This window comes from Zootermopsis nevadensis, unplaced genomic scaffold, assembly GCF_977971745.1.
Source record: "Zootermopsis nevadensis isolate Lab colony 2312 unplaced genomic scaffold, Znev_1.0 Znev_ptg000002l, whole genome shotgun sequence".
In the NCBI taxonomy this organism is placed as follows: domain Eukaryota; kingdom Metazoa; phylum Arthropoda; class Insecta; order Blattodea; family Termopsidae; genus Zootermopsis; species Zootermopsis nevadensis.
This window is the reverse complement of record NW_028259134.1, coordinates 18708936-18736797: the sequence shown is the minus strand read 5'-3', so window position 1 is coordinate 18736797 and position 27862 is coordinate 18708936. Positions and strand designations below refer to the sequence as shown.

The following is a 27862-nucleotide window of genomic DNA, read 5'->3' as shown; positions in this document are numbered from 1 at the left end:
TTGACACCCATAAAACAAAGTGCATTAATTTATACCGTCTTGCTTAATCTGATAAAAATTCAGTCTGTGATATTCTGGAGTGTGACACTGTATATTCATCTACGTTGTTGCCAGCATTTTAAACGAACCTTCCTCCTCCACCCTCAAGATAACAGTTATGCAGCGTTTCCTCCCCATAGAGGGCTTTGTTTCAAATTTGGTGTTTCCCCAGCGGCAAAATTTTAGATTGTGATCTGAGCAGAAGACGGGAGTAACGGGTTCCTCCGAAATTGCGGTAACAGTCGTAATTTGGCAACGCTTTAACGCCTGAAGAAGTTACGTGGTGTCGCGTAGGATGACGTGTCAATGAGAAGGGATGTAGTAGGAAGTGGTCGTGGCCAATTTTAATATATCACGTCAATCTGCAGGTTTAACTGAGGACAGTCGTAATAATGTTAGAGTAGCTACGTTAAGGCGAAGAATGTGTTTGGTATTATAAGCACGCACGTTAAAGAGGAAATACACACAGGATTTTGATACACACATATTTGAGAGACCTCGGAATAGATGGAAGGATAATTTGTTAGGTATGTATGAACAGGCTGAGGACATGATTCAGGGCATAGTAGTGAACCTTCTGTTTCTTATAAGTATGAGATATTGTAATCAGCTGAATAACATCAAATGTTCGATGGAGACTCTGCTACATACTTTATACCAGTGGTTTCCAACCTGGGGTACGCGAAGGCATCTTAGGGGGTACGTGAAATTTAAAAAATATATATATTATTTTATGATAAACACTGAATAATCAGTAATGTAATTAATTTAATTTATTTTAGATGTAGATTATATACTATGTATAACTTGAATTATACACCAACAACTTTGGGGGTACAAAGTTGAAGAGAAATTATATTTGGGGGTACGCGAACAAAAAAGGTTGAATACCGCTGGTCTATATTATGTTTGGAATTTTAACGAAAACTGTGCAATTCATTTTAATTTGGTGCGCTGCGTTTGATGACTAGGTACGCCTGATAGCTTTGGGATTTCTCGTTTCAGACATTTATTAACTATATTAAAGCTTAAATGAGATTAGTTTTCCCTTCCATTGTTTTCGATAAGCTTCCTGGATTAATAGTCAATTCACATCTGTCCAACAGGAAATCGTTAGCAATATACTGCCCATACGCCTATACATCCGATCCTAACTAAATAAGTAGGATTTAAGTTACGGTAAGCATAAATCCGATTACTTCCCGTTGATATCCGTTCGCATGTGTCATGTCTTCATTTGAAAATCGAACATTCGTATTTTACACGCATTTTTCATGTAATACCAAACAAACTTTATTGTACCAACCCAGTTTCATTTTAGTTTCTCCCAAACTAAGCTGTATGAACACTGCCCTTGTGGAGACAAATTCATCACATGTAAGACTTGAGGTTCTCACAGCGGTCAGTATGAAGATTTCCGTCTTCTGGGTTGTTCGCCGTGTAGTCTGGTCGATGTTAACCAACGTTTCAGAGGTCATACTGCCTCCGTCATCAGGGCGATGAAGATTTCCGTCTTCTGGGTTGTTGCGCTGTGTAGTCTGGTAGAAGTTAACCAACGTTTCAGAGGTCATACTGCCTCCGTCATCAGGGCGGTGAGTATGAAGATTTCTGTCTTCTGGGTTGTTGCGCTGTGTAGTCTGGTCGATGTTTACCAACGTTTCAGAGGTCATACTGCCTCCGTCATCAGGGCGATCAGACTACACAGCGCAACAACCCAGAAGACGGAAATCTTCAAATTCATCACAGTTGCAATTATTATAAAATCAGGTGGTACAATCCAGTTACCACCGGGCTTTAAGTGGTCAAGCATTTCTGTTCCCTGATTGCACAAATGCATGTCGTAACAGGACCATCGCGTATCGGTTCTGATGAGACGGTACACTGCTGGCTTGCCGAAGAGACGTCTTAAAGTTTCCCACACGTTCGCACCTCTCAGTTCGAAATCCGTTCCTATGGGCAAAAAGAACTCCTGGCTGTTCGAGCCTTACTCTTCTTGCATTTTTCCAGAATGTTGTATGTTTAAATTTAATTAATTCATAATTTTGTCAAATAAAATGGTAAAAAGTCTTCTTTGAATAATTGATATTCACTTGGTCGAGAAATGTCCTGTTTGTTCTAAAATCTTCTGAAGCTCATCATCACGAAAACAGAAGATTTTCCTTGGTACAAAAATCGAAATTACTTCAAAATGACCCCACACTAACGAACCCATGCCCCTTGTGTGAATTCTTTAGTAATCCGAGGATGTGGTTAGTTTCTGAGATTTTTAATGTTTTTTTTTTTACTTTCATATTTCTTCCAGTTGTGTGGATTTTAAAATATCGAAATAGAAGTGATAGGATATTTACGAATGGTAATTTGAAAAGCCTATGATATGAAGTGTTCGAGGTATGTTTATGGGAAAATTGTTTTACCTGTTAATTTCCCCAAGTATTATCCCTAGACCATAATAATTACTTGCATTTGGGAGTGGATGTTGGTCTTCTTAGTAAGCAAAGACGTTTTGAGGAAAAAAAGTAGAAACAGACATCGCGTTGCATTCAGAAACATTCAGTACTCTACAATGAAGTGTTTCATGCGACTCTAGATCTCACTTCGTACTGTTCTTGAAGCCGATGTTAGACACAGATAACCTGCCCTCGAAAAGCTTAAAGTACTCCACCGACATTTGCATGGAGTAAGTAAGGACAACTACGGTCAACTTCATGATCTCGTTGTTAATCTTCTGGGTTGTAACGTCATGTGACTTGTAGGTAAGTACCAACGTTTCGGAAGAACATGCTGCCTCCATTTTTAGGGCTGAAAACTGCACGCCGTTACAACCCGGAAGACCAACATCGATATTTTTACCTGAGAACCTCAAATCTCATTTAATCATGATAGCCGGTTCTCCAGCCGAGGTTAGGACAAGGACCTCCCGAAGAAGACTCAGGAGTTAAATTAGCATTGTGTGTGTATGTGTGTGCCCGTGCGTGCGTGCAGTGCCCCGCAAGGTTCTGAAGGAGCATTTCGAGGAGCAGCCGTTGGAGGACGAGTTGGCCGCAGCAGCGACAGGGGACTCCCTGGACGATGACGATGACATCGATGGTTACGACACGGACGAGTTCTTCCGTGAAAGTGCTGCCTTCTCCCCGTCACCCAACCTGGGCGGCAACCCACTCGACAGAAATCTTACCAAGGACTTCACTCAAAGAACCACCCCTAGACCACCGCCGCACGACAAGGCGAGGGGCGGCGCAGCAGGTAACTCTGTGCATGTTAGGTGTTAACTTCGTGCACTTATGACTGTGGAAAGCCTAGTTCACATTGAGCCGACGGTTATACTCCGTTCGCAAAATCTTTGGAAATTCTATAAGCGTTGCCACAGTTGTTCACAAATCGATGTCCTCGTAACTAAATACTGTATCATTTCACTGAGTTCCTGAGTGATTGTTCTGCTGTGAGGACAGGCATCGCGTGAACGGGGTTTCTGGGAACTTCACCGGCTGGAAGCCAAAATAAGGTCATTATTTTCTCGCTTCCAACTCGATGTTTGATCACGTTCACTCCACGAAATACGGAGCCTGAGCTTCTAATGTTTTGGTTGGAAGTAATGACGAAAAATATTTGAATTTTGGGAAGTATTCTGAAAATAAATTTAACATGAACTAAATTGTATTTTATAGCTATTTTTTTGTTAAGACAAATATATTTTTCTTCATGTCATCTTATGGTTGTTAGACTTTCGGGTCATTAAATTCTTCATATAAGCTCCGTTCCTAATTCTAACAAATAAGGACATCTTGTTATCCCTGCACTTTGTAACGAGCCACGATGTATTCAGTTGATGGAATGACTTATCAAATTCCACCTTTTTATTTTTCAAGACCGGTTTTAGAAGAATGGGACGAAGACAAGATCTTAATATAATTCAATTAAAACAATGTCCGTAGTCGCTACATATAGAAATCTGGAGCAAATCCACTTTCTTGTGACTTTATATCCACTTATAACCGCCTTGCGCGTTGCCTTCTTAAACAAAATCAGTTACCAACATAGAAAACATTTATTCTAGTCACCGTTTCAGTTGGTACTCACATGTTGTTTGTGGAACAATTACTTTATTCCAAAATATATTTTAAAAGTGTGTATTTCGTTTGTAATAATCTTATATTTACTACAGATTGTATCCTACAGCATTCAAGATTTAAAAATTATATTTAAAATAAATAATCTCTATAGGGTTGGAAGCTTAGATAAAATGGTCTCTGTGGTTTTATTACTAAATTTCTCATCTGCAGACTGTATTTTGTTGTAGGCGAGTTTTTCTTCGCAAACACTCACTTTTGCTTTTTGCTTATCAGAAAGATTGTGTTTGCCCGATCAAAATCTTTTCCAGCTGCATTTAACTTCGCCCATTTCCACCGCGACTCATAATTTCTGTCGTTGAGATGATTAACTGTAACTGTCCAGAGATGGCGGGCTACGCTTCTGTAACTTATTTTCTGAAACATCAAATAAGCCGAGACAAGACGGGAAAGTCCACTGGACTATTTGTCTCGCGCATGACAGGGAGACGGTAGATCATGTGCGGTGGAATTTCCAGTTCCTTATTCCAATCAACCTTCGTGGAAGTGTTTACTTTTTACTAAAAAATTTCCCCATCAGGATCCATAATTCCTGTCATAGGCGTCTGGAAGTTTGCTTCACACTTTAGTTTTAATTGGTTCGAAGAAAATGTTCTGCTGAAATCCGCTTTGAAACGTAGGAGGTAGGCTATGTAGTTCCAGGTAAATGACAGTTTTCACTTGTGTAAACTTTGTAATCTTGGTACATTTCCTTAGTCTGTTACAGTCTTCACAGCCTTTTAATATTTTTCACTAAGCTTAAATGTTCGTACCGCGAAAGTAACCATGTGTTAAGATACATTTTCTTGCAGCATGAATTTCGACTGGTATCGTATGCTTTTCTGTTTGCAATGTTTGAGCATGATAATTTACATTTTATATTTAGGGTATTTCGTTTTATGATTAACAGTTGCTACTTTCTTGGTGATGAAACTACATCTGCTTTTCCTGTATGTGATAGTTGTGTTTTCTGCAAGTCGGCCATTTAAGAAAATGTCTCAACATTTCTTGCATGGGAAACTGGGTGATGTGTAGCATGTTGATGTTCAGTTGTCGTCTGACAACTGATTGTTAAATCTCGTCATGCAGTGTTATCGGATTCGTCACGCTGTTTCTGAAGGCACATTTTATTAACACGCAATTGAAATCACAGGTTTGTAGGCAAATGATGCGAGTTTCTGAATGTACCCACATAATCCAAAACAAACGCTGTAAATAAAAGGGTGCAGTCGTCGTCTGTTATAGTTGTGACGCTATTATAGATTATATTGGAAATGCAGAAGTAGGAAGACAACGGCACAGATTCATAATTTGAAAACCAGGTAATGCGTGTGACGAATATGCCACAATAGTTAGGTTACAGGCCTGAGATTTGAACCTGCGACCTCCCGAATAGGAAGCAGCAGTGATAACCACTCTAGAAACGTCTTGTTAGATTCGTTTCTTTAAAAATCTGAACTAATGCAGACTAGACACCCCCCCCTCCCAAATAATATAATTTGTTTTAAAAACAGTGAGTTGGGGTCAAGAGAGCAGCTTTTTGTCTCCACGTGATGACGTCATAGATTACTTTATGCACGTAAGATGGCATGGGGTGATTTACTAAATATAGTCACCCGCTCAGGAGTTAGAATAGCCTTCCGTGGTTTAGCTCATTGCAGTGATCAAGAGGCTTCAGTTGGCGAATAAACGATCTTCATCTGTTACAAGGAATGTGCAGACACCTCCTTCATCCTCGGTAAGCTTTATTTGCAGATTCTCATTTGTTCTGAATAGTATTTTGATAGACGACTGAGAAACTTGAGACATTATGTCGCGTAAAATAAATTTATCCCTCCTGTTATGCGTTCTTTGCACGATTTGCGTAGCATCGAGTTGGTCTGTCTGTCCGTCCGTCCACATGTTTCAGCTCGAAAACCGCTGAGCGGCTTTCGCTCAAATTTGATACGAATGTCAAGCCATTAGAGTCCTTCCCAACGTCGTACTTTCGAATTTCTTACACTCTCTAACAACAACATGGCAAATGCACAAACTTTTGAGGAGGTAAGGATGGGCTGAACAATGATTCAACACTAATAGCTTTCTCTGAACATTAATCATGTCTCACTGATAGTACAAACTTAATTTCAAACACTAGCAAAAAATATTTCACACGATCTGGTTGTTTGAACTGTTTTTGTACTGAGAGGTAGAGATTTCATGCTCAATATAAAAAGTAAAGTTTGTCCCACTATACGCCATGTAAGCGTTTGGGGTGAGAGGAGGTATAGATCCTCTCTTCCTTGACCTCGGCACTAGATGGGAGTGAGTGGTCAGCTTCACGCCCCGGCCGGCTTTACCCCCGGGAAAGGACCCCGGTACCCATTGTAGAGGAGGCTGAGTGGGCCCCAGAGCCGGTCTGGACGCAGAGGCTAGAGGAAAAAAAAAAAAATCCTCTGCCCCCGTCGGGGATCGAACCCCGGTCGTCCAGCCCGTAGCTAGTCACTATACTGACTGAGCTATCCCGGCTCACTCATGCTCAATATATTTCCGAGAAATATTTTGGCAACAACTCGTAAGCCACCCTTTTTGCATGCATGCCACTGTTTGCGATTGGGGAATGTGGAAGAATGATCTTAGAAATTCTTTTGAACATTTTCGACTCAATTACATGAAAATAAAACGTATTTTTTGGGGGGGAAAACATATTTATGTTATGTGCACTTTAAACTGAAATATTAAGCTGGTGCAGTGGACCTGCTCAAGCCTGCGTTATTTCTCTCCAGGCTATAATTGGGGCAGTATTGATTTGGCACTAGTAAATCCTGTACTTTATGTAAACCCTGAAAAGAAATTTTGGTATGATGTTACATATTTACAAGCATAATATAATTATTTTCTTTCTTTATTTCTTTCTTTCTTTCACAGTGCTATACCGTACTGCTGAGGTTATGTAGTATCAAATGAAACATGGTATAATGATAGTGAATAATGAATTGGGACGAATATGGGAGGAAGCAGTCGTGGCCTATTTGAAGGAACTGAGGAAAGTACGAAAAACTTCTATCAGAATAGCTTGCCCCAGATTGGTATCCAAATCAGTCACTCATTTTTTTGGTGTGCAGACCTCTTTGGTTTTACAGTGATATTTGTTAATATCGACGAAAGCTTTGTATTGTTCTGTAAGGTGTAAGGGCTTTTATTGTTTGCATGGAGATCAAGCTACGCACATTCTAGACCTTGACACCGAATGAAGGTGAGTGGTCAACTTCACGCTTCGGGTGATTTACTCCCAGCACCCACTGGTTAGGCTGTGTGGGCCCCAGAGTTGATCTGGATGTAGTGCTGGATGGAAAAAATCTTCATGCCTGCCTGGTATTGAACTCAGGCCATCCAGCCTGCAGCCTGTCTTTTTTTTTGACTTGCTGTGTAAAAAATTCTGCAATGCTTGTTTTATTTGTATTATATAGCTTCTGATTGTCATGCATTAAGCTGTATCTATACTGCCTTTAAAATTTAATTTGCTGAATTCAGCTGTGCAAACTGCTGGAGTGGTATTTTTTTTTATCGACTTATTGTATCCAGTCCAAGTGTTCATATATCTGACATAATATTAACAAATCAACTTCTTGTATGTCTTCATAAACCTGTCTTCTACCTACATACATCATGACAGATAATGTATATTAACCAGACATTCAGCGTTAAATTAATAATTTACATATAGGCATGCAGTTTTGTTGCACTCTAGAGTTTACATATCATCAGGGTCTTACAGGGATACAGAGGCATTGATTTGAGCCCCCAAAATTGCACTCCTGAATCATCAGGAACTATTCAATTGTGAGGAACATGGTACCCGAGTTTCATGTTTCTTCTTCTATGGCTGTCTGGTCCGTATTCGGTCCATGGCCTCCTCAATTCTCCTCTTCCATTCGGTCCTCTGTTAACTTTGATTGAGGTTTCGAAACATCTTCCTTTTTACGGTGCAAAGTTGTTAGCCTTGCGACCAACCCCCAACCTGGAGGACCAGGGTACCTGTCTTAGTACGACCTCTCCCCCTCGACCAATCTGGCTAGGGAGGCTCTACCAGTAGATATGATACCGCCAGCATAGCTCTTGGGAGTCAGTCCATTTAATTATTATCTGCTTCCCTGGAAGAACAACCTATAGACTGCATACCGCTAATATGAAAGTCTACCATGGAACTTGATATTGTGGTAGTGGCATCTGCAGCCCATCATCGCATCCTATTTCTGTTACTTCGAAACTCATAAAAGTTCAGTACTGAATCATATCCTGTGCTTGTATCATTTAATCCATACCTAACATCATTTTTAATATTATCCTTTTATGTACACCTAGGACACTCAAGTGATACATTTACCTGAGGTTTGCTTGTTCCCATTTTCCCATACATGTATGCATGCCCCACATGACTCCTCCTTAGTTTAATTACTCTAAGACTGTCAGGGGAGTATTGACGATAATTTGTTACTACTAGTAATGTAATTTTCTCATCTTGCTATCACGTCCTCTGACGTTTGTTCTATTTCCATCCCTGTACAAGTATTGTGCGAGTCCCTTCACGCAAAGAGTCACATAGGATATTCTTTTATGTAGATCATGAATCTTGTAAATCAGCTAATATCAGTGATATTTGTATATAAATTGTACATAGATATATGCATATTTTTGCATTCCTCACTTCACATTCTGTGCCTCAGATCTTCAAAAATTTTATTTTTCCTGTCATTTTTATTTGTTTGCTATATCATTCGTCTGTAATACAGTAAGCATGTATACTCATTTAGAAGTGTTTACTAATTATTGATTCTCCATACATGATACTTAGTAGATTGTACACTAAAAACACCATTGTTTGAACTATAAGTGATAAAAATGCAGTGTTTGCTGAATATCCTGATTGTGCAATTAAATTTTCAAACCTCAATTTGTGATACATTTCTGTTAGTGTAAGATATGAGGTTTTCACAGCTGTGAGTATGAAGATTTCCGTCTTCTGGGTTGTTGCGCCGGGTAGTCTGGTCGATGTTAACCAACATTTCAGAGGTCATACTGCCTCCATCATAAGGGCGATGAGTATGAAGATTTCTGTCTTCTGGGTTGTTGCGCTGTGTAGTCTGGTCGATGTTAACCAACATTTCAGGGGTCATACTGCCTTGGTATAAAATGTGTTTTTGCAGAAATTCACAAGGGCAATTTCAGACGTTCAAACATAGAATTTTATTCTGAACATCATATTCATATGTAAAATGGCATCCTTCATATTGTTCAGTCCCTTGGGTTGCAGTTTTTTTTTTTTCCTAACTGGTGTGCTAATTGAAAATTAAGTATTTCTAAAATATAACTTACATAGAGAGGAGTGAACTTTCTTCTCATGGCTTCATTTCTGATAGCTGTAAGAAACATTCAGCTTTTTTATCTGGTGTTGCCTTTTGCTTGTCAGGTATGATTTTATCTTAGCAGTTTCCTTGTGCTATTTATTTAAATCTCTGCTTTTTCTGAGATATGTTAATGGAAATGTTTCATTTTATAAAATTTTGTAACACCCTCTGCTCTTCTTTTGTTGTTTAAGACATAACAAACAGTTTTCCAATTTAAAAATTATATTTCTGATATTTTTGTCTTTCCTTATGTTACCTGCAGTCTGCTTTGTCTAATATGTGTGATTAATTTTTAATTTTGCAGAATGTGTCACAATGATACTGTCCTGGAGCAGTGCTAAAGCAGGTTTTTTTTTAGAAAGATCAGTTTGTTTTAAACTAATTGATTATTTAAATTTGAGTTTCAAAATAGAATATTTGCCTGAATGTAATGTGCGCACTATCTCTTCCATTTACACCCATAACAGACTGACTGGCCATTATATCTATAACATTTAGTTCTGTGAAGTATTTTACTGCAATTACCACATAAAAATCCTTGTGTATTAAAATTGGTTTATTTTTGTACATGTTATGACAATTAAAAATGAAACTGCAATTATTTAGTCTGTATGAAATGAGTCTTTTAACTTAAGAATAATGCACTCAACAGTAAACACATTTTTAAATGTAAGATTTGTCATGTGCAAAGAAAATGAAGAAAACTTTTAATATTACAGTGTTAGATTTCTAGATATGCATTTTATATACATCCATAGTTTATAATTGTATGTAGAAGCTGTTCAGTACATTTTGTACAACTGATGTACAAAAACATTTTTTCTCATTTTTATCATATTTTTATAATAAATGAACATCAAGGCCAAAGAGGAATGCAAAATCATGAAGGTAGCATTTTGAAAATTTGTGTACTCAAAATTAGATTGAGTTTCCCATCTTCTTGAGGTAGACTGAGTGACTGGCAGGTTGGGAAGAGACATGGATCCTAGATAGAGTAGTTTTCCTCATTCACAAATCAGCTGCGCTTTACAATAAATAAGCTTTTATTTCTATATTTGGACAAAAAAGAAAACACTTTTGCCATTATCCTTTAAAGTTTTAAGCCCCATATAAGGTCCTTAATTTGTGTCTCTTGTTGTTGGCTTCTGTTGTTGTGTTCAGATGACTTGCGCTCAGTAGCAGGTTATCACAGTCCTTGACATTTCTGGTGAAGTGATGATGTGGCATGACTTAAGTCACTCAGGAGTCAAGCCATATCACAGCTTCAACTGCTAGACTCTTTGTGGAGAGGAAGAGAACGTTTGAGTTTGGGAATTTAATTTATAAAGGGTTTGATTTTGTTTCCATTGCAGACATAGGGAAGTCTGGCCTGTATACCACCCCTCGACCCCCATATAACAATTTGTTCGTCCCCTCTCACTATCCTGCTGACCCTGCTACAACCAAAGACATGCAAGGAGATGATTTCTCAGATGAGAAATTCCGTGAAAATACCAACTGTACCATCACCATTTATACCAACGAGAAAACTCGAGTGATTGGCTTCATTTCCGAATGGCTAAATGCATACAAATTTCTTTCACGTAAGTAGACCGGAGTTATAATAATGTAACAAAAAGGTTCTCAGTCCTCTTCCCCATTGTCTTGATAGTTGTGCAGAAAAGGTTTGGCAACAGTGGCAACATGAATTCAAAAGAAAAATTAATTACCATACTTGGGTTGTAGCTGACCTCTGACCTGGTTTTGTTGGATGAACCATAAAACCTTGGCTGGACTACAGTTTGGTCAACATTATCTGATTATTTTACCTAAAAACAGTATTTTGTCACAGTTTCTTCATAACATTTCTTACCATTGTTGCATAATGAGTATTGCTAAGAGGGTACATCAGTGAGGTTTTTGCAAAGATAATTTTTATGGTATTGTATTTAGTTATTCTAAAAAGAAATAATGTATTGTGTAGTTTGACAATTTCATAAGTCTTAGTGCCAATGTGTGATACTTTTTTGCGTGATATTTACTTGAATCTTGGTTGGAAAACTTGCTGTTTTGTTTTGACTTGCGGTTTTCCTTAGTTGCTAGCATACAATCTGCAAAAAGGCCATAACTGCTGCTGCTAAATTCTGTTCATTTCACTGTTCATATTCATTTTCTGACATCTCATTCTGGTGCTACATGATTGATTGATAGGAAGATACAGCATGTCTAAATGACCTTCAAATGATCCAGACTAAGATTTTCTAAATTATTATAAAAGAAAATTCATTGTAGTTTGCATTTATCAACAACAACAATAATAATATAGCTGATTGTCAATGTTTACTTTCTCATGCATAAAATGGAGGAAATATTTTAATCCTGTCCCTGTGCCTAAGTTGCACTCAACAGAGTGATCAGCATTATGCTCTAGTACCCATAGAGAAATGGCCACTATATAAGAGGCTAGGGGAGCTCCAAAGCTCTGGGAACCTGAACACTTAAAAGTGTCGTCTCAGAGCCTTTCCTGCACAACTGTTTCACAGTGGAATTTCTCTAGTAATTATGATAAGTTCTTTTGACTTGGACTGTTGTTGAGAGTAAGGTTTAGGTGCACTTGCTCTATTTAAAATTAATAATTTAGTGTTTTGTTCATATAAATTGTTTTAAGTAAGCTGGAGATAAAAGTGCATTTTTATAATATGAAATATGTCGCAAATTGAACGAAATCTGTGTGATGGATACCCTGTAATTACAAATTGTTTTCATCATGACATTTTAACTAGTTATTGTTGAAATCTAAAATGATGAAATGTAAAGTGGCTTAATTTTATACAAACGTTGTGTGATTCTTGTGTTCGTACAATGTTAGGTTATCTAAATGACAAAATTAAGTGCAAAGGGAGATTGTATAGCAAAAGAAAGTGACAAATTCCTCATATAATTTTAAACTTTTGTTTTATGTTGTTATTTTTTTGTGTGTTATGTTATTTTGAAAGTGACATACATATTTTTGTAAAGAGATTTGTAATACACCACATTTAATGCTATAATATAATAAATTGAACTGTACTAGTGTTTTAAAATGTTCAGTGCCATGGACAATGTGTATAAAAAGTAGAAAAAAAAAGGTATAGCATGAGATCAGAGTTCTAATTTCAACTTAATCCCTGTTTTACTGTAGTTTGCTCTGGTTTGTAAGTAGATAAAACATAATTAATGTATGTTATCAGTACATTTATTTTTGTTATTGTTGTGCAGTAAAATTTGTATGCATTTTTTGTGTATGTATGTTCAGATTTTTGAATGCTAAGTTTTGTCAGGAGGAATATTACTGTTCTGTGTTACTACTTGTATCAGCATATCATCTGTTACTGATCCCTCTTATACCTTTGCATGGCAAGGTTTGCTTACCCAACTTTGTTTCCAGCGTTTCAGTGAAGATTTAACATATTTTTGCACTAAGTAACTTAAGTTACTTAATATTATACTAATTTTTATCAAATTGTTGGTAAGATGATGAGTATAAATTAATTTTCAGATGTGTGTCTCTGTCTGTAAGCTTATATTACATATGCTGTAAATAATTTTTTGGTGAAATTATGCTTCAAATTCTCAGTATACAGTAGCAAAAAATTATTTTTTTGTACAAGGCTATCTGTATTTTGAAACTTGTAAACATGGGTTTTAAATTGCTCTGTAACATAAAAATGCAGGGAACCAAAGTTTTATCAGTATTGAAAGGAAAGGGTGTAATACAAGTATAATACATTCTACATAATTTGCATCTTATTCATTTATTGCATATAAGAATCTGATGTTTACAGAGCTATTGAACACTAGAGATATTACGTGTACAAAGTCAACAAAACTTACAGTGTGATAATCATGACTGTTATTTCTTGTATTTTGTAAAATATAAATAATATTGAAACATTTTCTAAATATCACTATGTTTTAATCATTCGTAAGCACATTTCTTGTATTGGGGCTGCTTTGAGAAAAGTCACATAATGAAATAATATAACTTAGTATGTATATACAGGAGTTACATCAGATTTATCCAGACCGCGACTAAATTGTTCTAATGCTTTTCATTACTGAGTTGCAATACAAAATTTTATTAATGAAGTAGTTTTATATACTGTGCAGCAACATGATTGTAGCTTGAAGCTGCTTGTGTTCCAGAGAACCAAGAGAAGTTCTACTTGTACCTGATCCTCAGCATCACAGCAGGGCTATTGTTGTTTCTGGGCTTGGTGATCGGACGGCTGCTGGTGCAACGACATCGGGCTCGAAGCGAGGCCAAGTTCCATGCGACTGCAGCTGCTGAACATGCACTCCCCAATGGCTTTGCAGATGACATCAGTGAGATAGATGCTGACATAGACCTGACCGTCGCAACACCAGTGCCGGTACCAGTCGTAGCTGTACACTCACCCCCTGGAAATGTTGCTGAGGTGGTGCGGTATGGCAGTGGGGCCTCAGGGACTCTGAGGCGTGGTCAGCTGGACCAAGATGTGGGTCCCCCCCGGAGTCTGAACAGAGGTGGAAATAGTCAGTATTATTATGGCTGACCAGAACTGTCTGGCGGTCCTCTGGTGCTACCGCCACCACCCCCTGCACCACCTACCCCTGGCCTGTCAACTGGCATCTGCCCAGGAACACGTACTTATTGCTTCTAGTGCCATCTATCAACGGACACTACTAACTTTTTTATATATGTGACCCAATTATGTGCTGAGAAGGTGAGTGTAGACAACTCATTACCATGGCCGGTACTCCTTTCACATCTCAATATTTTCCAACCTGTAATAGTTATAGATTCTGTCAGTGATGAATTTAACGTCATCTCAGGTTCTAAAGTACTGTTTTTGTGTTGATATTTAATAACAGTTAATATAAAAGTTGTAAAGTATAAATATTTTATAATATATTTCCATGTTGGAAACATTATATCCATATCAAACCAAATTTATTTATTTATTTAATTGTTATCATTTTGGGAAAGAGAAAGTTTTGTCCATATTCCCCCAAACTTTATTTCATTAAATCTACTACTGCCAGAGGAGAAGATGGCGGAGGAAATGGGTAAGAATGTCCAAAGTGTTACCATCAGATGAGAATCAATAACCTGAGCCGCAGTATAAGGCTCACAGGACATTCAAAGGGTATGGTTTCACCAGTTAGATTTGAAATCTTCTATGAACTCCATGATTACTTGTGTATTTAATCCCATTATTGTAGCTAAATTCCTTTAATGATTCAAACATTTTTATTCTGTTGTCCTCATAAATTGCTTTTCTGCTGCTGTGATGCCCATTTCTTCTCATTTGTAGTATAATCCAAGCTTTCTGCAGCAAGTTAACAACAGTAATCTTACGTCTAGTAACTTAAAATTTGTATGTTGCTAACTAAATTGGATTCAAATACTTGATTTATTACTCTCATTACCCTGTTGTAATCAGAATTTTTCCTTAAATTTTATTTGTACATGTGATATAATAATTAACATATTTAAAAAAAATTAACTTGTTCAATAACCTGTACAGTCTGTTTCAGACCTGGGCTAGGTCAACCAGGGGCCCAATAGATAGTCTTTGGCCTCTTCCCCCTAATCTACCTGAAGACAGAAGCAGAAATGTTCTGAAATATTGAAATAGTTTTATAATTTAGACAATGTACAAAGTCCAAAAGAACAATTTCACATATTACACCATGACTTTACTCCTGTGTGAAGCATAATTTGTGTTTCCCTTCAAACTGCCCTGTTCTACCAGTTATCACGCTATGAATCAGGCTTGGTATTATGACACAGTTGGATTGCTCTGTGAGTCTATAATTAGTTCATCACATTCAGAGAAGTGTATCACATGTACATTTTAATAGAATTTTTCTCTGAAGGTCTGTCACCAGAGCCTCCCTCAAGATAAACAGGATTATAAAGATGTGTCTGGATCTACTGGCCTGTCATTGTTACTGTCACTGCTCAAATCACAGTGTTACTGTGAATCACAGGAATATCAAACCAAATTTCAGCCTGAAGAGGAACTTCAGCAACAGTCATGAAGATCAGTGATGCACAACAAAGAGACAGCATACTGCAGAGAGAAGAGAAGGAAGTACTACAGCTTCTTAACATATTGCATGAATAAAATTCAGGTTATCTGTGATCCTGTAGCATAGCCAGGACGGGAATGTGATAGAATGCTAAGATACTGCACTATTTATAATTACTAATTTATTTACATGAAAACATGCTTTTAAGAACAGTTATCACATAAACTCCTTCACACTGTCCAGTTGCACACTTCCACAAATGTAGGTCACAAAATTTTCTCAACAATATAAGTTCTGTGAAAGTAGCTAATACGTAAAATAATTCATACTTCTGAAAAAAGTAGTTGGCTATTGTGCAAATCATCTTCCACAAAATACAATAATTAATTTCTTCTTTAGCACGGTTTTGAAAACTGAGATCAAAACAGAAAACAGAAGTATGTGAACAGAAAGAAGTAAATTGTCAGGGAGACTACTTTTTGTTAAATTGTAACTTTTCTTTTCATTATCTTTGTTGAACACTTTATTTTAGGTAACTGTATAGTAGTTTTCACGCTGCATTTCTGGAACCAGAAAAAATATACTCAGGTTCACAGTTAATTCAGGTTCCATCTTAAGATTATCCTTTGCATTTTCAAAACATTTAGGTATGACAGAAAAATATATAAATCATATATGTTGTCAACATTAAGGTTTGACGTCCTATCCAATGGGTACCAGGGTCCTTTCTCGGGGGTAAAGCGCAGCCGGGGCACGATGCTGACCACTCACCCAAATCTAGTGCCGAGGTTAAGAATGAGTAGAGCTATACCTCCTCTCCTCCCAAGCACCTACATGACGTATAGTGGGACAGCTTTAGTTTTAGTAGAGACATGGCACATCTGGCTTTAGAACCTGGCTGTGCTATTGGAGAGGCTGTCATGTGTATGGGCCAGAATCTTCCCCAAATTAGAATTGTTAACCACCGTTTTTATGAAAGCAATAACTGGAACTAATGGAGACGGAAAATAGTGCACCAAATTCTTTGAAACAGAGTTATAAGTAATATCGATAAAGATTAAAAATGCAATGGTTTGCATCAGGAACATTTTACTTTCAGTAAGAATATCAGAATATACAAAAGTTATTAACATGAATTAAATAAAGTACCTTCAGTACAAAGCATGTTAATACAAATGCACTTAATGTGGCATGTCACACAGAAACATTGAACTTGTGTGTGGGGATAGTCATTTTGTTTGTAATGTTTATTATATGTAATGGTGCGCACAAGTCCAAGGAGTTGCAGAGAAACTACACAAACACCAGAAGTACAGGGTCATTAACCTTAGTTCGCATCTTACTGATGTGTGTCAATACATAATTCCCGGTTCTACAATTTTCAATCCACACATACACCAGGTGAAAGCACTTACAATATTTCTGCAGTTTTTAAGTGTTTTTAAATTAATTCCCATGTTTCCCTTTAATTTTTATAAAAGAACTTATAAGTATCACCTCCACCCCTCTGAAATCAAATGTATTTCTACCTTTCTTTCTGGAAAGGAAGCACTAGTTTTCATCTTAATGCATTGTTTATATACAGTTTAAGGGAAGGAATAAATGACTCTCAGGGGTTGTAATGTTCAGAGAAGTCATTCATTGTCATCACATCCACGAAGAGTTAACCTTATCTCTGTTTACAGTGTATATCTGAACTTAGATAAATTACACTCATAGATTAATAAAGTTGTTAAGAAGTTTGCCTCACTGTCCACCCAGACAGAATGACAAGTATTTGAATATTTTAAACAAAACTCCAGAATTTTGAATGTGATGACTTATTTACAACTCTGGTCTTAGTTTCCAAGTATAGTTTTACACATTTGTTTGTACGTGCCAAACTTGTTCTGCCAGTTTACCACAGGAACAGAAATTTGAAAGCATAATGCTGCAGAGCACAGAGAATGGGTGCTGACCATTCTGGCCAGTATATGCCAAACAAAACCCACAAAGGAATTTTGCAGTTACAAATAATGTAAAGGATTGAATGTGCTTAACATATTACAAGCAGGTACTATCCTAACTTAAACCAGTGGTCTTGTAGTTGTTGCCAACAGAGTAGAACTAAAGCAATCCGAGATAAACTGGCAGTCTGGTGAATGCATTGGACAATGTCAGTTACTTAGCTGCATCAGTCAATTGCCATTTATATGTTTTATTACCTGAACTGCACCATTGAATACAAGACATTTATTATATATGATGTACAAACTTCTTGAAAATACAAATAAAGTACATCTCTATATAAAATAAATAACCACTTTGAATTAAATATTTATGTACTAATAAAAGAATGTGCATGGCATATTTATAACATCAGTTATGTATAAATAACAATTTATAGATGGATGATAAAATGTGCCATATAATACTTTCTTGATGAATCAATGTAAATAGTTGACTATTTATTTTACTTTTATTTCCTTTAAGTAACAGCTGTAATTTATTCATGGGAATGTTATAAAGAACAAGAACTAGGGTCTGTAAGATATGTAATGTAAGCAGCATCTTGTCATATTACAGATCTGATGTATTAAAAATTCAAAATATGTAAAGTTGTGCATGTTATTCCAGTATATGTAAAATAGTGGTTATGTTCAAGTTTGTTCCTTCTCATTGCTCTGGTATGTCCCACATTTCATGTCTGTCTACTGAACACTAGAAAATGATGACTTGGAGACCTTTTTGGGGTGTGGTGCCATGTCATTATGTCAGAATTACATTCTAGAATTGAAAATAGGGGAGTTTATGATTTTTTAAGAGCATTATTTTGAGTGGCCGTAGAATAGTCCTGTGGGTATATTCACAAAGTGTATCTGTCAGCTTCTTAATACAGATGTGATACCTGTGATTCTGTGGCATTGGTTCCTTTTCAAAGTGCATTCCTTTTGACAGACATTGGCATCAATCAGTGTATCCTTTGTGTATCTCTTGGCATATGTTTTATTGGTAGAACATTTTAATGTACAGTGCACTTAAAAAATTACGTTCCATTATTAATCTCTTAGAAATCTTACAGGTGGATCTTTGGATTTGGCTGCATTTTTTATTGTTCATTGCATACACAAGAGCATATGATATATATTATTTTAACATGGTAGCAGTTACTTTATGTAAGCCACAGTGTTTGGTACAGAATATGCTACAGTGTAGTGCATTGTAAGTTTTATTACAAATATAATTAAGTCCTTAAATCCACCATCTTCGATGTTAATAAATAAATAATGTACACATATGAGCAAAGAACATAAGACTAAAATCAGGGGTGAACCAGACTTTTGGTCCATTCTGTATTTTGCCTGATGCATTTTGCATGTTGCTCTTATTTTCTGGGACCATTCAGTGCAATAAATAGGAACAGACTTTGCATAGAGCTGATGTGACCTGGTACAAAAATATTTGGTTGATACCTGTCCTGTGACCTGGCACTTGGCTGGTATCAGAGTAAAGGTAGTTTAATTCTGTCATCTGTGTTGAGGAAAAAAGATGCAATTTCTCAGTTTGTGTTGTAGGTGGTAACAAATGAAACTGAGTAACAGTAAATCTCCTATCCCATTTGTTTGTTTCCAATGTTGGGAACTCTTTCAAACATTGATCAAATTGTTGAAAAAAAGAACAGCTGAAATTTTAAGTAGAAATATCCTGAAACATGTGGGGTGTTATAGAAGGCAGTCATTGTTTGTTTCCATGAGAAAGTAACAGATTTACAAGTTTCACAATTAATTGTGCTTTAATGTTGTTCAGACTTTGTCATTCTTAGTTACTTGATTGTGATACACATCTGTAAATGTGTTGCTATGGTTATGACTAGAGTCTCGCCAGGCTTTTATAGCTTAACTATGGATGGTAATTTGCAAAAGTGGCAGGTCAAATCAGGGGTGTTTTTGATACCATTCTGAGCAAGGAAACAAGAGGTGCTTGAAAAATATCCATGGTATAATTTTTAATTTTCATATGTGGCCGCTCAAAAATTAGTTTCTTGCTAGGAGATCTTTCAGCTTTGGCAGTATTGACCTGACCTACTTGAATCATCACCATGTGTTATTTTAATTCTTTAACTCTTAGTTTTCCTTCAGACATACTTCATAAACATTTTGACCTAGCTTTGAATATTCTATTAAAGTCCAAAACTCATTTCCACCATCCTTCCTTTTCAGTCTGTTACCTCCTTATTTCTCTGTACCCTCACTTCACACTTTGATTTCTTCAGTCTCCTCCATTCTCACTTCTTTAGATTCTCCAACATGAAGATTGCTGTCTTCTGGGATGTTGCAAAACCCCAGAATCCAGTCACCCTCATACTCAGTTCTGTGAGAACCTAAGATCTCCCACTCTGTGACGTCCTCTTTTTTTATCCCCTCTTACATCTGACAGAATTCAGCAGACTTTCTCATGGGGGAAAATTGTTTTAGCCATGCAATTGAAAAGATTACAGTGGGATGATAAAATATTTACAGCGTTGGTTCCCAAACTATATTTCTTCACAACCCAATTCCATTAAAATTATAGTTCTACATTGGAATAATAACAGTTTGAATAATATCAGGTGAGCAGAGTTTCCACATATTTCCATAAGAATAAAACAGTACAGTGTTTGATTTATGGTGTTGAAAATTATCTGTTTGCAGTTTTCCTACTTTTGTTGGTAAAAAGAAACCATTTTGCACTTTTCTATGGGTGTAGGAATCATCTTTGTTAACTTCGTCTCACCGTATTGTAACCAGGATATGAATGCCATTAACAAAAATTAAACACTAATGGACTCATCCGCAAATATCACGCACATTGTTCGTCTAAAATGCAGTGTTGGAAGTTACCTAGTCTGTTGAACAGGTTTTTGTTGCCTATCCTCAAGTCTCACTGGTAGCCCTTCCTCAATTTTCCTTCTGCAGTGCAATGAAATTTTAATCTTCTTATTGCCACACTTAGTGCTACAGGCTGTTTCAGAAAATTTGACTAACACAAGTAGTACTTCTGTGACAGATGAGAAGCAGAAAATGTTGAAAAAGAATTGCATTATAATGTCATTATTTACATATGTGCATGACTTATATGCAATATAAAACAAGCCTCTAAGTATAAGCCTGAATGGACTTGTAACAGGTCTACCAGAACCTGTCTTGTCAGTTTGGTTTTGTGATGGAGAAAGAGTTAATAAATCTGGTAGGTTATTATTTGATCAAAACACCCCTGTCCATAAAATAAGATTATTTTAGAGAGTAATGTTACTGTATAAAAAGATAGGATTCATTGGACTGGAAGTGACTCAAACCAATTGAGGGGGATGTACAAATCGAACAACTGATGTCTCTAGTCGAAGTGTGGTGCCGTGAAGTGATCAGAACACAAGGCAAAGTAGAAACACAACTCAGGTGAAACTTTTCTACAAGACACTTGGAGTGCAATATCAGTTTCTATGTGGTCTGACAAGCCTTTGTATAAAACAGAATATTTTATGGGTATGAACTGTTTTCAGTGGTCTAACCATTGCAGATATTTGCCAGTTCTGTGAAATTATATTATAATTTAAATTAAAAGACTGTTGTTTATCTTTTCTGAACCCTTCACAAATATTTCCTGTCTGTTGCAGTTCTGTGTTGTGGTCCTTAAGGGTAAGTGCAACAGTTATTCAATATTTATAGCAGTAGTCAAGAGTTGCCAATAGTTGGTATTTATACCCCCCCCCCCCCCCCCACACACACACACACACACACACACTTGAACTTGAGAACATAAAAAAGGAATTGACAGGTTTGTAGAGAATATTTCTATTGGCTACATTGACTCTTGCAAAACATTAACACAACTGCAGTACAAAAACAATTACATGGTATGGAAGATTTGAGATTTTTCTGGAAATGTACAATGGTGTAACAAACCCATAGTGCCCAATCTGGTACTGCTGCTACTTTGTATTCGCAGCTGCTGTCAAAAATAGCGTGTGTGGTTACGGGAGGTTTGCTTGTTCTGCAAAAATATGATCTTTGATCTCTCTGAATGGCACCAATGATGTCAGAATGAATGCAGTGAATAACCTGGCTTCTGGGTTACATCTTCACACAGGAACACATTGTAGGTCTTCATGTAAAGTTCACCTTATTGTTGCCTGATTTTATCCAAAATTCAAATGTGTTCACTGATTTTAATATAATGTCAATTTTCATGAAAGTCTGGTGGTTCTCAAGTTGTTACATGTGGTTATGATATAAAGAATTTTAATTAAAATGGGGGGACCAACACAGTGTAGTTGACTGTAAATTACTGTCATAACTGTGTAATTTATATTTTTAAAACAAGTATTGTATTTGTGCAATGACATGTTCTACATCCTTGGCTTAGGCCTATGAAGGGTGTATGGAATGTAAATAAATTCTATTCATGGTGAAGCTGATCAAATCTAGCATTGCAGAACCTCTTTCTTATATTCTTCCTTTCTCTAATTCATTTTGCATCTAAACTCTCATATTGTATTGTGGTAAAGATAAAACTGAGGAATGTCAGTTAAGTTTTATAAGGTACTGAGATTCTAGATTTTATATTAATGAAGAAACATGTTCATACACTGATAAGTCTTATGACTGTACACACATTTGTCTTGAGTTTCATATAAATTAAACACATCAATAAAGTAAATTCAGCACATCAAACATGAAATTGCAAATACACAAACACAACTATTATATGCCTTAATTTCCAAAACACTGAAATGGTCTGTTTTACAGCTAACATTTGCAATTTTCTTTTAAGGTACTGTTAGAAAATTATCAAAGAATTCTCTCAAATCCTACAAAGGATTCTCTGCCATGTATGTGGGAATATTAACGTAAATTTCACATCATGTCACATAACCATAATTAAGTCTTAGTATTGGAAAATCTAATGGGGCATTACAATGACAACTAATTCCAAACTATCAACAACAAAAAGCTACATTTTAAAATATTACTCATATTAGGATAATGATGCATGCTGTCTCAGACTAGTTTCGCTACATTTGATGTGTGTGGTAAAATGTAAATTTACCGCTTCAGAACAGTTACCCAAAGTTGAAACACGCAATACTAAATTACTGCTGCACACAGCACATGCACAATGCCATAGTTTTCAAAAATGCATCTTTAAAAATAAAAAAAATGGAAGCACACGTTTAATTGGAACCAGTGTTTATTGTCAAAAATGACGGTCTTCAATCCAGTATAGATTATGCCAAACACTTGTGTTGAAGATAATACAACATATTCATACATTTTGGAAAAACTGCCCAGACATAATGTATTTGTATATGCCAGAAAATATATCTCGTAAGGAATAACATTGTCGTTCTCCTTACCCTTCGCATGTTAAAATTTATTTATCAAAAAATACCTTCCTTAGTTCATCCATACCCATAGTAGCTTAGAAAATATGAATTAATATAACATAAGTGAATAATTTAAATTCTCAAGAAAAAGGCATGACAGGTATATTTTCACCAACATTTGCTCATAATTTGTATTTCTTTTTGCATCAAAAGTGATCAGTGTCTGGACCAAAGAAACAAGTCCATTCAGAAATCTTTAATGATCATTTTTCCCAAAAATGCACAAGATTCATATAACAGGTGCAGAAGACAATAGGCTCAAATTAAACTTCTAGTAAATTCATGTAACAAGGGAATTACATTAATAAATATCAACATATAATATGTTTATATAATGACTGTAAAAAAGAGTATTACAAAATTGTAAACAACAAATGTACATCAGTTCAGCATTAAACAACCATGCAAATGTGTTGACATATATGTGAAACTCATCAATGATCAAATATATGATCATATGCGTCTGTATATGAAATGGACTTGAACATCAATCACACATCTTGGTTAACTTTATAATGTATGTGCATACGATCATGTACAAGTTTCTCACAGTAACAAGAGTTCTAAATGAATATTACAGCCATTCTTGGAACAGCTAGCGAAAGAAAACACTTAACCTTTAACCACTCCTGGCCTATTTTATTGAAAATTCTATGCAAATTGCCATTCCACGCCTTGGTACTCGAGAGCACAAAAATTAGACTGTTTTAAATCTTTTAACATATATCATTAGGTTGCCATCATTTATATAAATGCTAAGCTTTGTTTACATAGTAAACCAACAGGCTGATATTTAAAAATGTATAATAAATATTTTTATTGTTTTACGGAATGAAATTAGGATCATAAGAAAGTGGCATTAATTACTGTTTTACAACATAAGTCTATTCTCCCTCCTGTTTCTTGCTGAACTCCTTGACCCACCACTTGGTGAGGTTAAGATAAAAATTAGGGCCTTCAGGTTCATAGTCAAAATATGTAAATGATGCAGTAGCTTTTTGGACAGCTGGCTCAATCTGTGTTCCTTCATGCCATTCATTAAATGAAGTGATGGAGATGAGTTTAGCCTGTGCTGACAGAGCACTGCGCCACCCAACCTCATAATACTTGCCATGGCGTCGGTGTCGAGTGTTGACCATGTTCCAGGGACGGATCTGCGTGTCAATGTATCCAGGACCCACGGACGGTACAAAAAGGAGATAATTTTGTCTTGCAAACTTACTGAGACTTCGCCAGTTCTTCCATGATGATCCATATGTGAAACCATTAGTTGCAAAATATGTGTAGAACCCTGAAATAAGCGAATACTGTAATTCTTATTATACATTTACTAAAGATCGTCAATCCAGTAGATTCCAAAAGACTATAAAGAGTTTGTCTATTTTGACATAGTTCACAGCTTCTGCAGTAACTTTTTTAGGATAAAGTAAACCCAACACCTCAGTCTCAAAATGTAGTCTTTTATTGTTGCATTCCATACTGTAGAACAAACAGTTACAATGTAGGATTTGCGGTTATCACGGTGGTGAGTCTGAAGATGGCTGTATTCTGGGTGGTTGTGCCATGTAGTTTGGCAGAAGTTTACCGATGTTTCATCGCCCTGATGATGGAGGCAGCAAGGACCTCTGAAACATCGGTAAACTTCTACCAGACTACACGGCACGACAACCCAGACAACAGCCATAATCAAATAGTTACAACTCTCATATGCAACTATATAATAAATATCACAGTAATTACAATCACATACCTATCCATCCATCATCTTACATGTCTTGGCTCAACCAACCCATCTTTAGGGGTATATACTTTTTCCACACAAAATTACTGATTACAATTTAGGCACATGTCCACTAACAGGTAGATTATAAAAATCATATTATTAAAATTCCAACCTATACTTTGTCATGTAAAATAAGTTGAAATGGTTTTATTTTGTTGAAATAAAATATGGAGTGTCAGATATAAGTTATATTAATCACTAATTACCACTATATATCACAATAATAGTGATTGCAGTATACAAGTATACTGCCAATTTCCTGTACATCGGCACTCAAGAATATACAACAATCAGCAAAAACTATGATTGTAATTACTGTAATGTTAATTACACAGCTGCATTTCATGGTTGTAATTATTTATTTGATACTGACACCTCAGTATTAAACATTAGTCACTGTCATATCTCACATAGTCTACAGAGAACCAAACACTCACCATCAAAGTGTGACTTCTTTATATCATATCTATGTTGCATGTCTACAAGAAGTCCCAGAAAAATTCCATCCAGCTGAGTTCCTCTCACACTTAGATTCCCTTTGGCACTCAAAAGTTCTTTCCAAGCCCCTGCAGGAGTTAGGTATGAGTCATACACATAAAACACAGGGAGACTCCGACCCCTGCGCTGCATCCGATAGAATGCTGGGTGTCCTCCATAATGACCGATAATGTAGCGGATATATTGGGAGAGGTTAATGGGATTGCGGTCCCTGTAAGGTTCAATATGTAGTGCCACTCGGATGTCATGGCGTTGTGCAGAATCCAGCAGCAATGGCAAGATCAAGTCAGGAGAGTCACCTTGAGGATCAGATGTACCCGGTGGGTACCAGGACACTACCACAACTCCTGCACAACAGTAATAAAAAGTACGAGTAGGGGTGAGAAAACACACTTGAACTTTACTTTAAGTATGGATTTTAAGCAGTGCTATTTCTAAAGAAATTTACTCTTTTGGCCATTTGGCCTATTTAAAACAGACATATCCATCACATATAAGAACATTTTGTGGGCCTAAATGATAACGACAAGACCCCAAAAATCTGACCATTGCACACTATTCAGCATGCAGCATAATCATAACTAAGTATGATGCAGAGGTTATTTATGCTTGCCCTTTTAATTTATTATGACCGGTTCTACAAAGCTTTCCTAGTACATACCTACTTTAGCATCACTCAGTTGTTTCATGTGAGTATCAATAACAACAGGATCTTTGGAACTGTAGCAACCTAGCATAGGGTAGAAATTTGAGCTGACATCTCCAGGAGGTTCATGAGTTCCTGTGGGATAGATCTTATCTTCTTTCTTCCAGTTAGGAAGATATTTGTGATTCCAGTGTCGCCAGTGTCCATCCACAGCAACATTCCCATACCAGGCATAATAAAAGATGTGGACATTGTAATTGGGATGTGTAGTGGAAACTTCCTCCTGCTCTATCTGCTTCACAGTTTGAGATCGTCTTACTTTCTGTGAAATTTTCTCAACTTTCTGATGTAACCATTTTAGTCTGAGCTCAGATTTGTTTGCAGATTTCTGTGATAGGATCCCCCTGTCTGTGTACAGTTGCATTTTAATGTCCAATGTTTTGGACAAGGCAACATTGCCATGGGTTGTAGTCACTGATTCCATGTTCTGCTTCAAGCAGTCTGGTTTGGTATCCATTTCTGCCCATTTATATAGTATGATGCTCAAAGCTGATGTGAAACAGATGATCAGGATGATGGAAACTGAAAAGTAGCGCTTGATACAAATCATGAACCATCGTGTTGACATTACCATGTTGTTGGGTTTAATGTGATGTGTGCCACATTTGAGTATTATCAGTGCTCCAATGTTGGCAGTTGGCAGATAGGTCTATAATACCTATAGCCATTTTTAGACATCTGGAATGAGATCAGTGTATCATGATTTAAATAAGGAAATAATTAACTTCACCTGAAGAAGAATGAGATTGATGTAACATGTAGTGAGAGGGGGAGAAGCAATAAATGGCATGAAATTTTTTTTTAAACCTTCAAGGAAAAAGACCATGTGGGAGGCATGGGACAAATAGGAGGATATTAAAACTGATCATAGCAAAATGCTGTACAGTTGTGATCTGGAGTATACAGGCTCAAGACAGGGCATCAAGATCCCAACATATAGCAGAATCTATCAGAGAAGATTCATCTCAAAGCACTAAGAACAATGTTTGTTCATAACCCTCAAAATTTAGACAGACAGGTTTTCAACCCCTCTTCCTCCTTTGTAATGAAATTCCAAATTCTCCTCTGGCAAACTCATTAAAAAAACATATACGAAATTCATTCTACATAAAATAAATGCATGGCTAAGAGAAGCACCTGAATTTCTTATAAATCAATAAATAATACCATCTACTCAAATGCTAAAAATTTTGTGTTTAATAATGCCCAGTGCGAAGTCTTCCAGATGCCTCCCCATTCCTCATCTCTGATAAAGTCATGAATATGGGAAATGCCAAGACTTCATAGATAGATAGATTGGGCTTTCCATAGTTCCCAAATAGGATATGGAATAATTGGTATGGAGTCCACATAAATCTGTAGGTCCTAATACCCACCATGTTCATCATTCTTAGGACACTGACACAGTAATTCAAATAAGTTAATAATCTCTTAAGAGAGATGTAGGTGAAATACAAGAATGGGCCCAGACAGTTAGAGACTCTGATCCACAAATGTACGAACATAGGAAGCACCTATTTTACAGTAAGAGACCGTTATAATTTCTACTTATAACTTCGTGATAAGATGTAGCATGCGGAGTTTATACATTCATAATACATTACATATTCATGCAAACGAAGCAATATAAAGCAATAACAGTCTCCACAGAATTGTATGGTGTGAAGCAGGATGATTGTGCATCTGACAATTAAATCACCACATGCAACAATTTCCTCAGATAAAACAACTGTGACTAAGAAAATTATTACATTCGTGTCCAGAAATTTTAATTACATTTTTTTGAGTCTAAGGGAGCAGAAGATGGGTCACTTTTACAAACAGCTTGCTGTCAATAAGCCGGTATTGCCAATGTTACAACACTGTGCCGAGGAAAATGGCTAAATCACAGGAACGGTGAAATTG

At 36.5% G+C, this 27862-nt stretch overlaps 2 protein-coding genes across 11 annotated transcripts in view; one reads left to right on the top strand and one right to left on the bottom strand.

Annotated features, from left to right (window-relative positions):
* Positions 1-21147, top strand: part of LOC110836293 (uncharacterized) — a 377965-nt gene extending 356818 nt beyond the window's left edge. For 6 of the 9 annotated variants that reach the window (XM_087352736.1, XM_022077362.2, XM_087352715.1 and 3 more), the window contains exons 6-8: positions 3022-3282; positions 10885-11115; positions 13697-21147. In XM_087352736.1, coding sequence (XP_087208862.1) covers positions 3022-3282; positions 10885-11115; positions 13697-14085 — 881 coding nt within the window. In that variant the 3' untranslated portion in view covers positions 14086-21147. The remainder of the gene's footprint in view (positions 1-3021; positions 3283-10884; positions 11116-13696) is intronic. The other 3 variants (XR_015536158.1, XR_015536157.1, XM_087352764.1) reach the window with 3 other exon arrangements.
* Positions 21148-22129: 982 nt separating this feature from the next.
* On the bottom strand, positions 22130-27860 carry LOC110836294 (glycoprotein endo-alpha-1,2-mannosidase). Of its 2 annotated transcripts, none has more exons than XM_022077368.1 (4): positions 27734-27860; positions 25913-26635; positions 25191-25598; positions 22130-24261 (listed from the first exon to the last, which is right to left on the bottom strand). In XM_022077368.1, exons 2-4 carry the CDS (start codon positions 26529-26531, stop codon positions 23855-23857), a joined length of 1434 nt encoding a protein of 477 aa, XP_021933060.1. In that variant the 5' UTR covers positions 26532-26635; positions 27734-27860; the 3' UTR covers positions 22130-23854. The 2 variants fall into 2 exon arrangements, with proteins under 2 accessions (XP_021933060.1, XP_021933061.1); XM_022077369.1 differs by having other exon boundaries at positions 25913-26479.
* Positions 27861-27862: the final 2 nt, after the last annotated feature.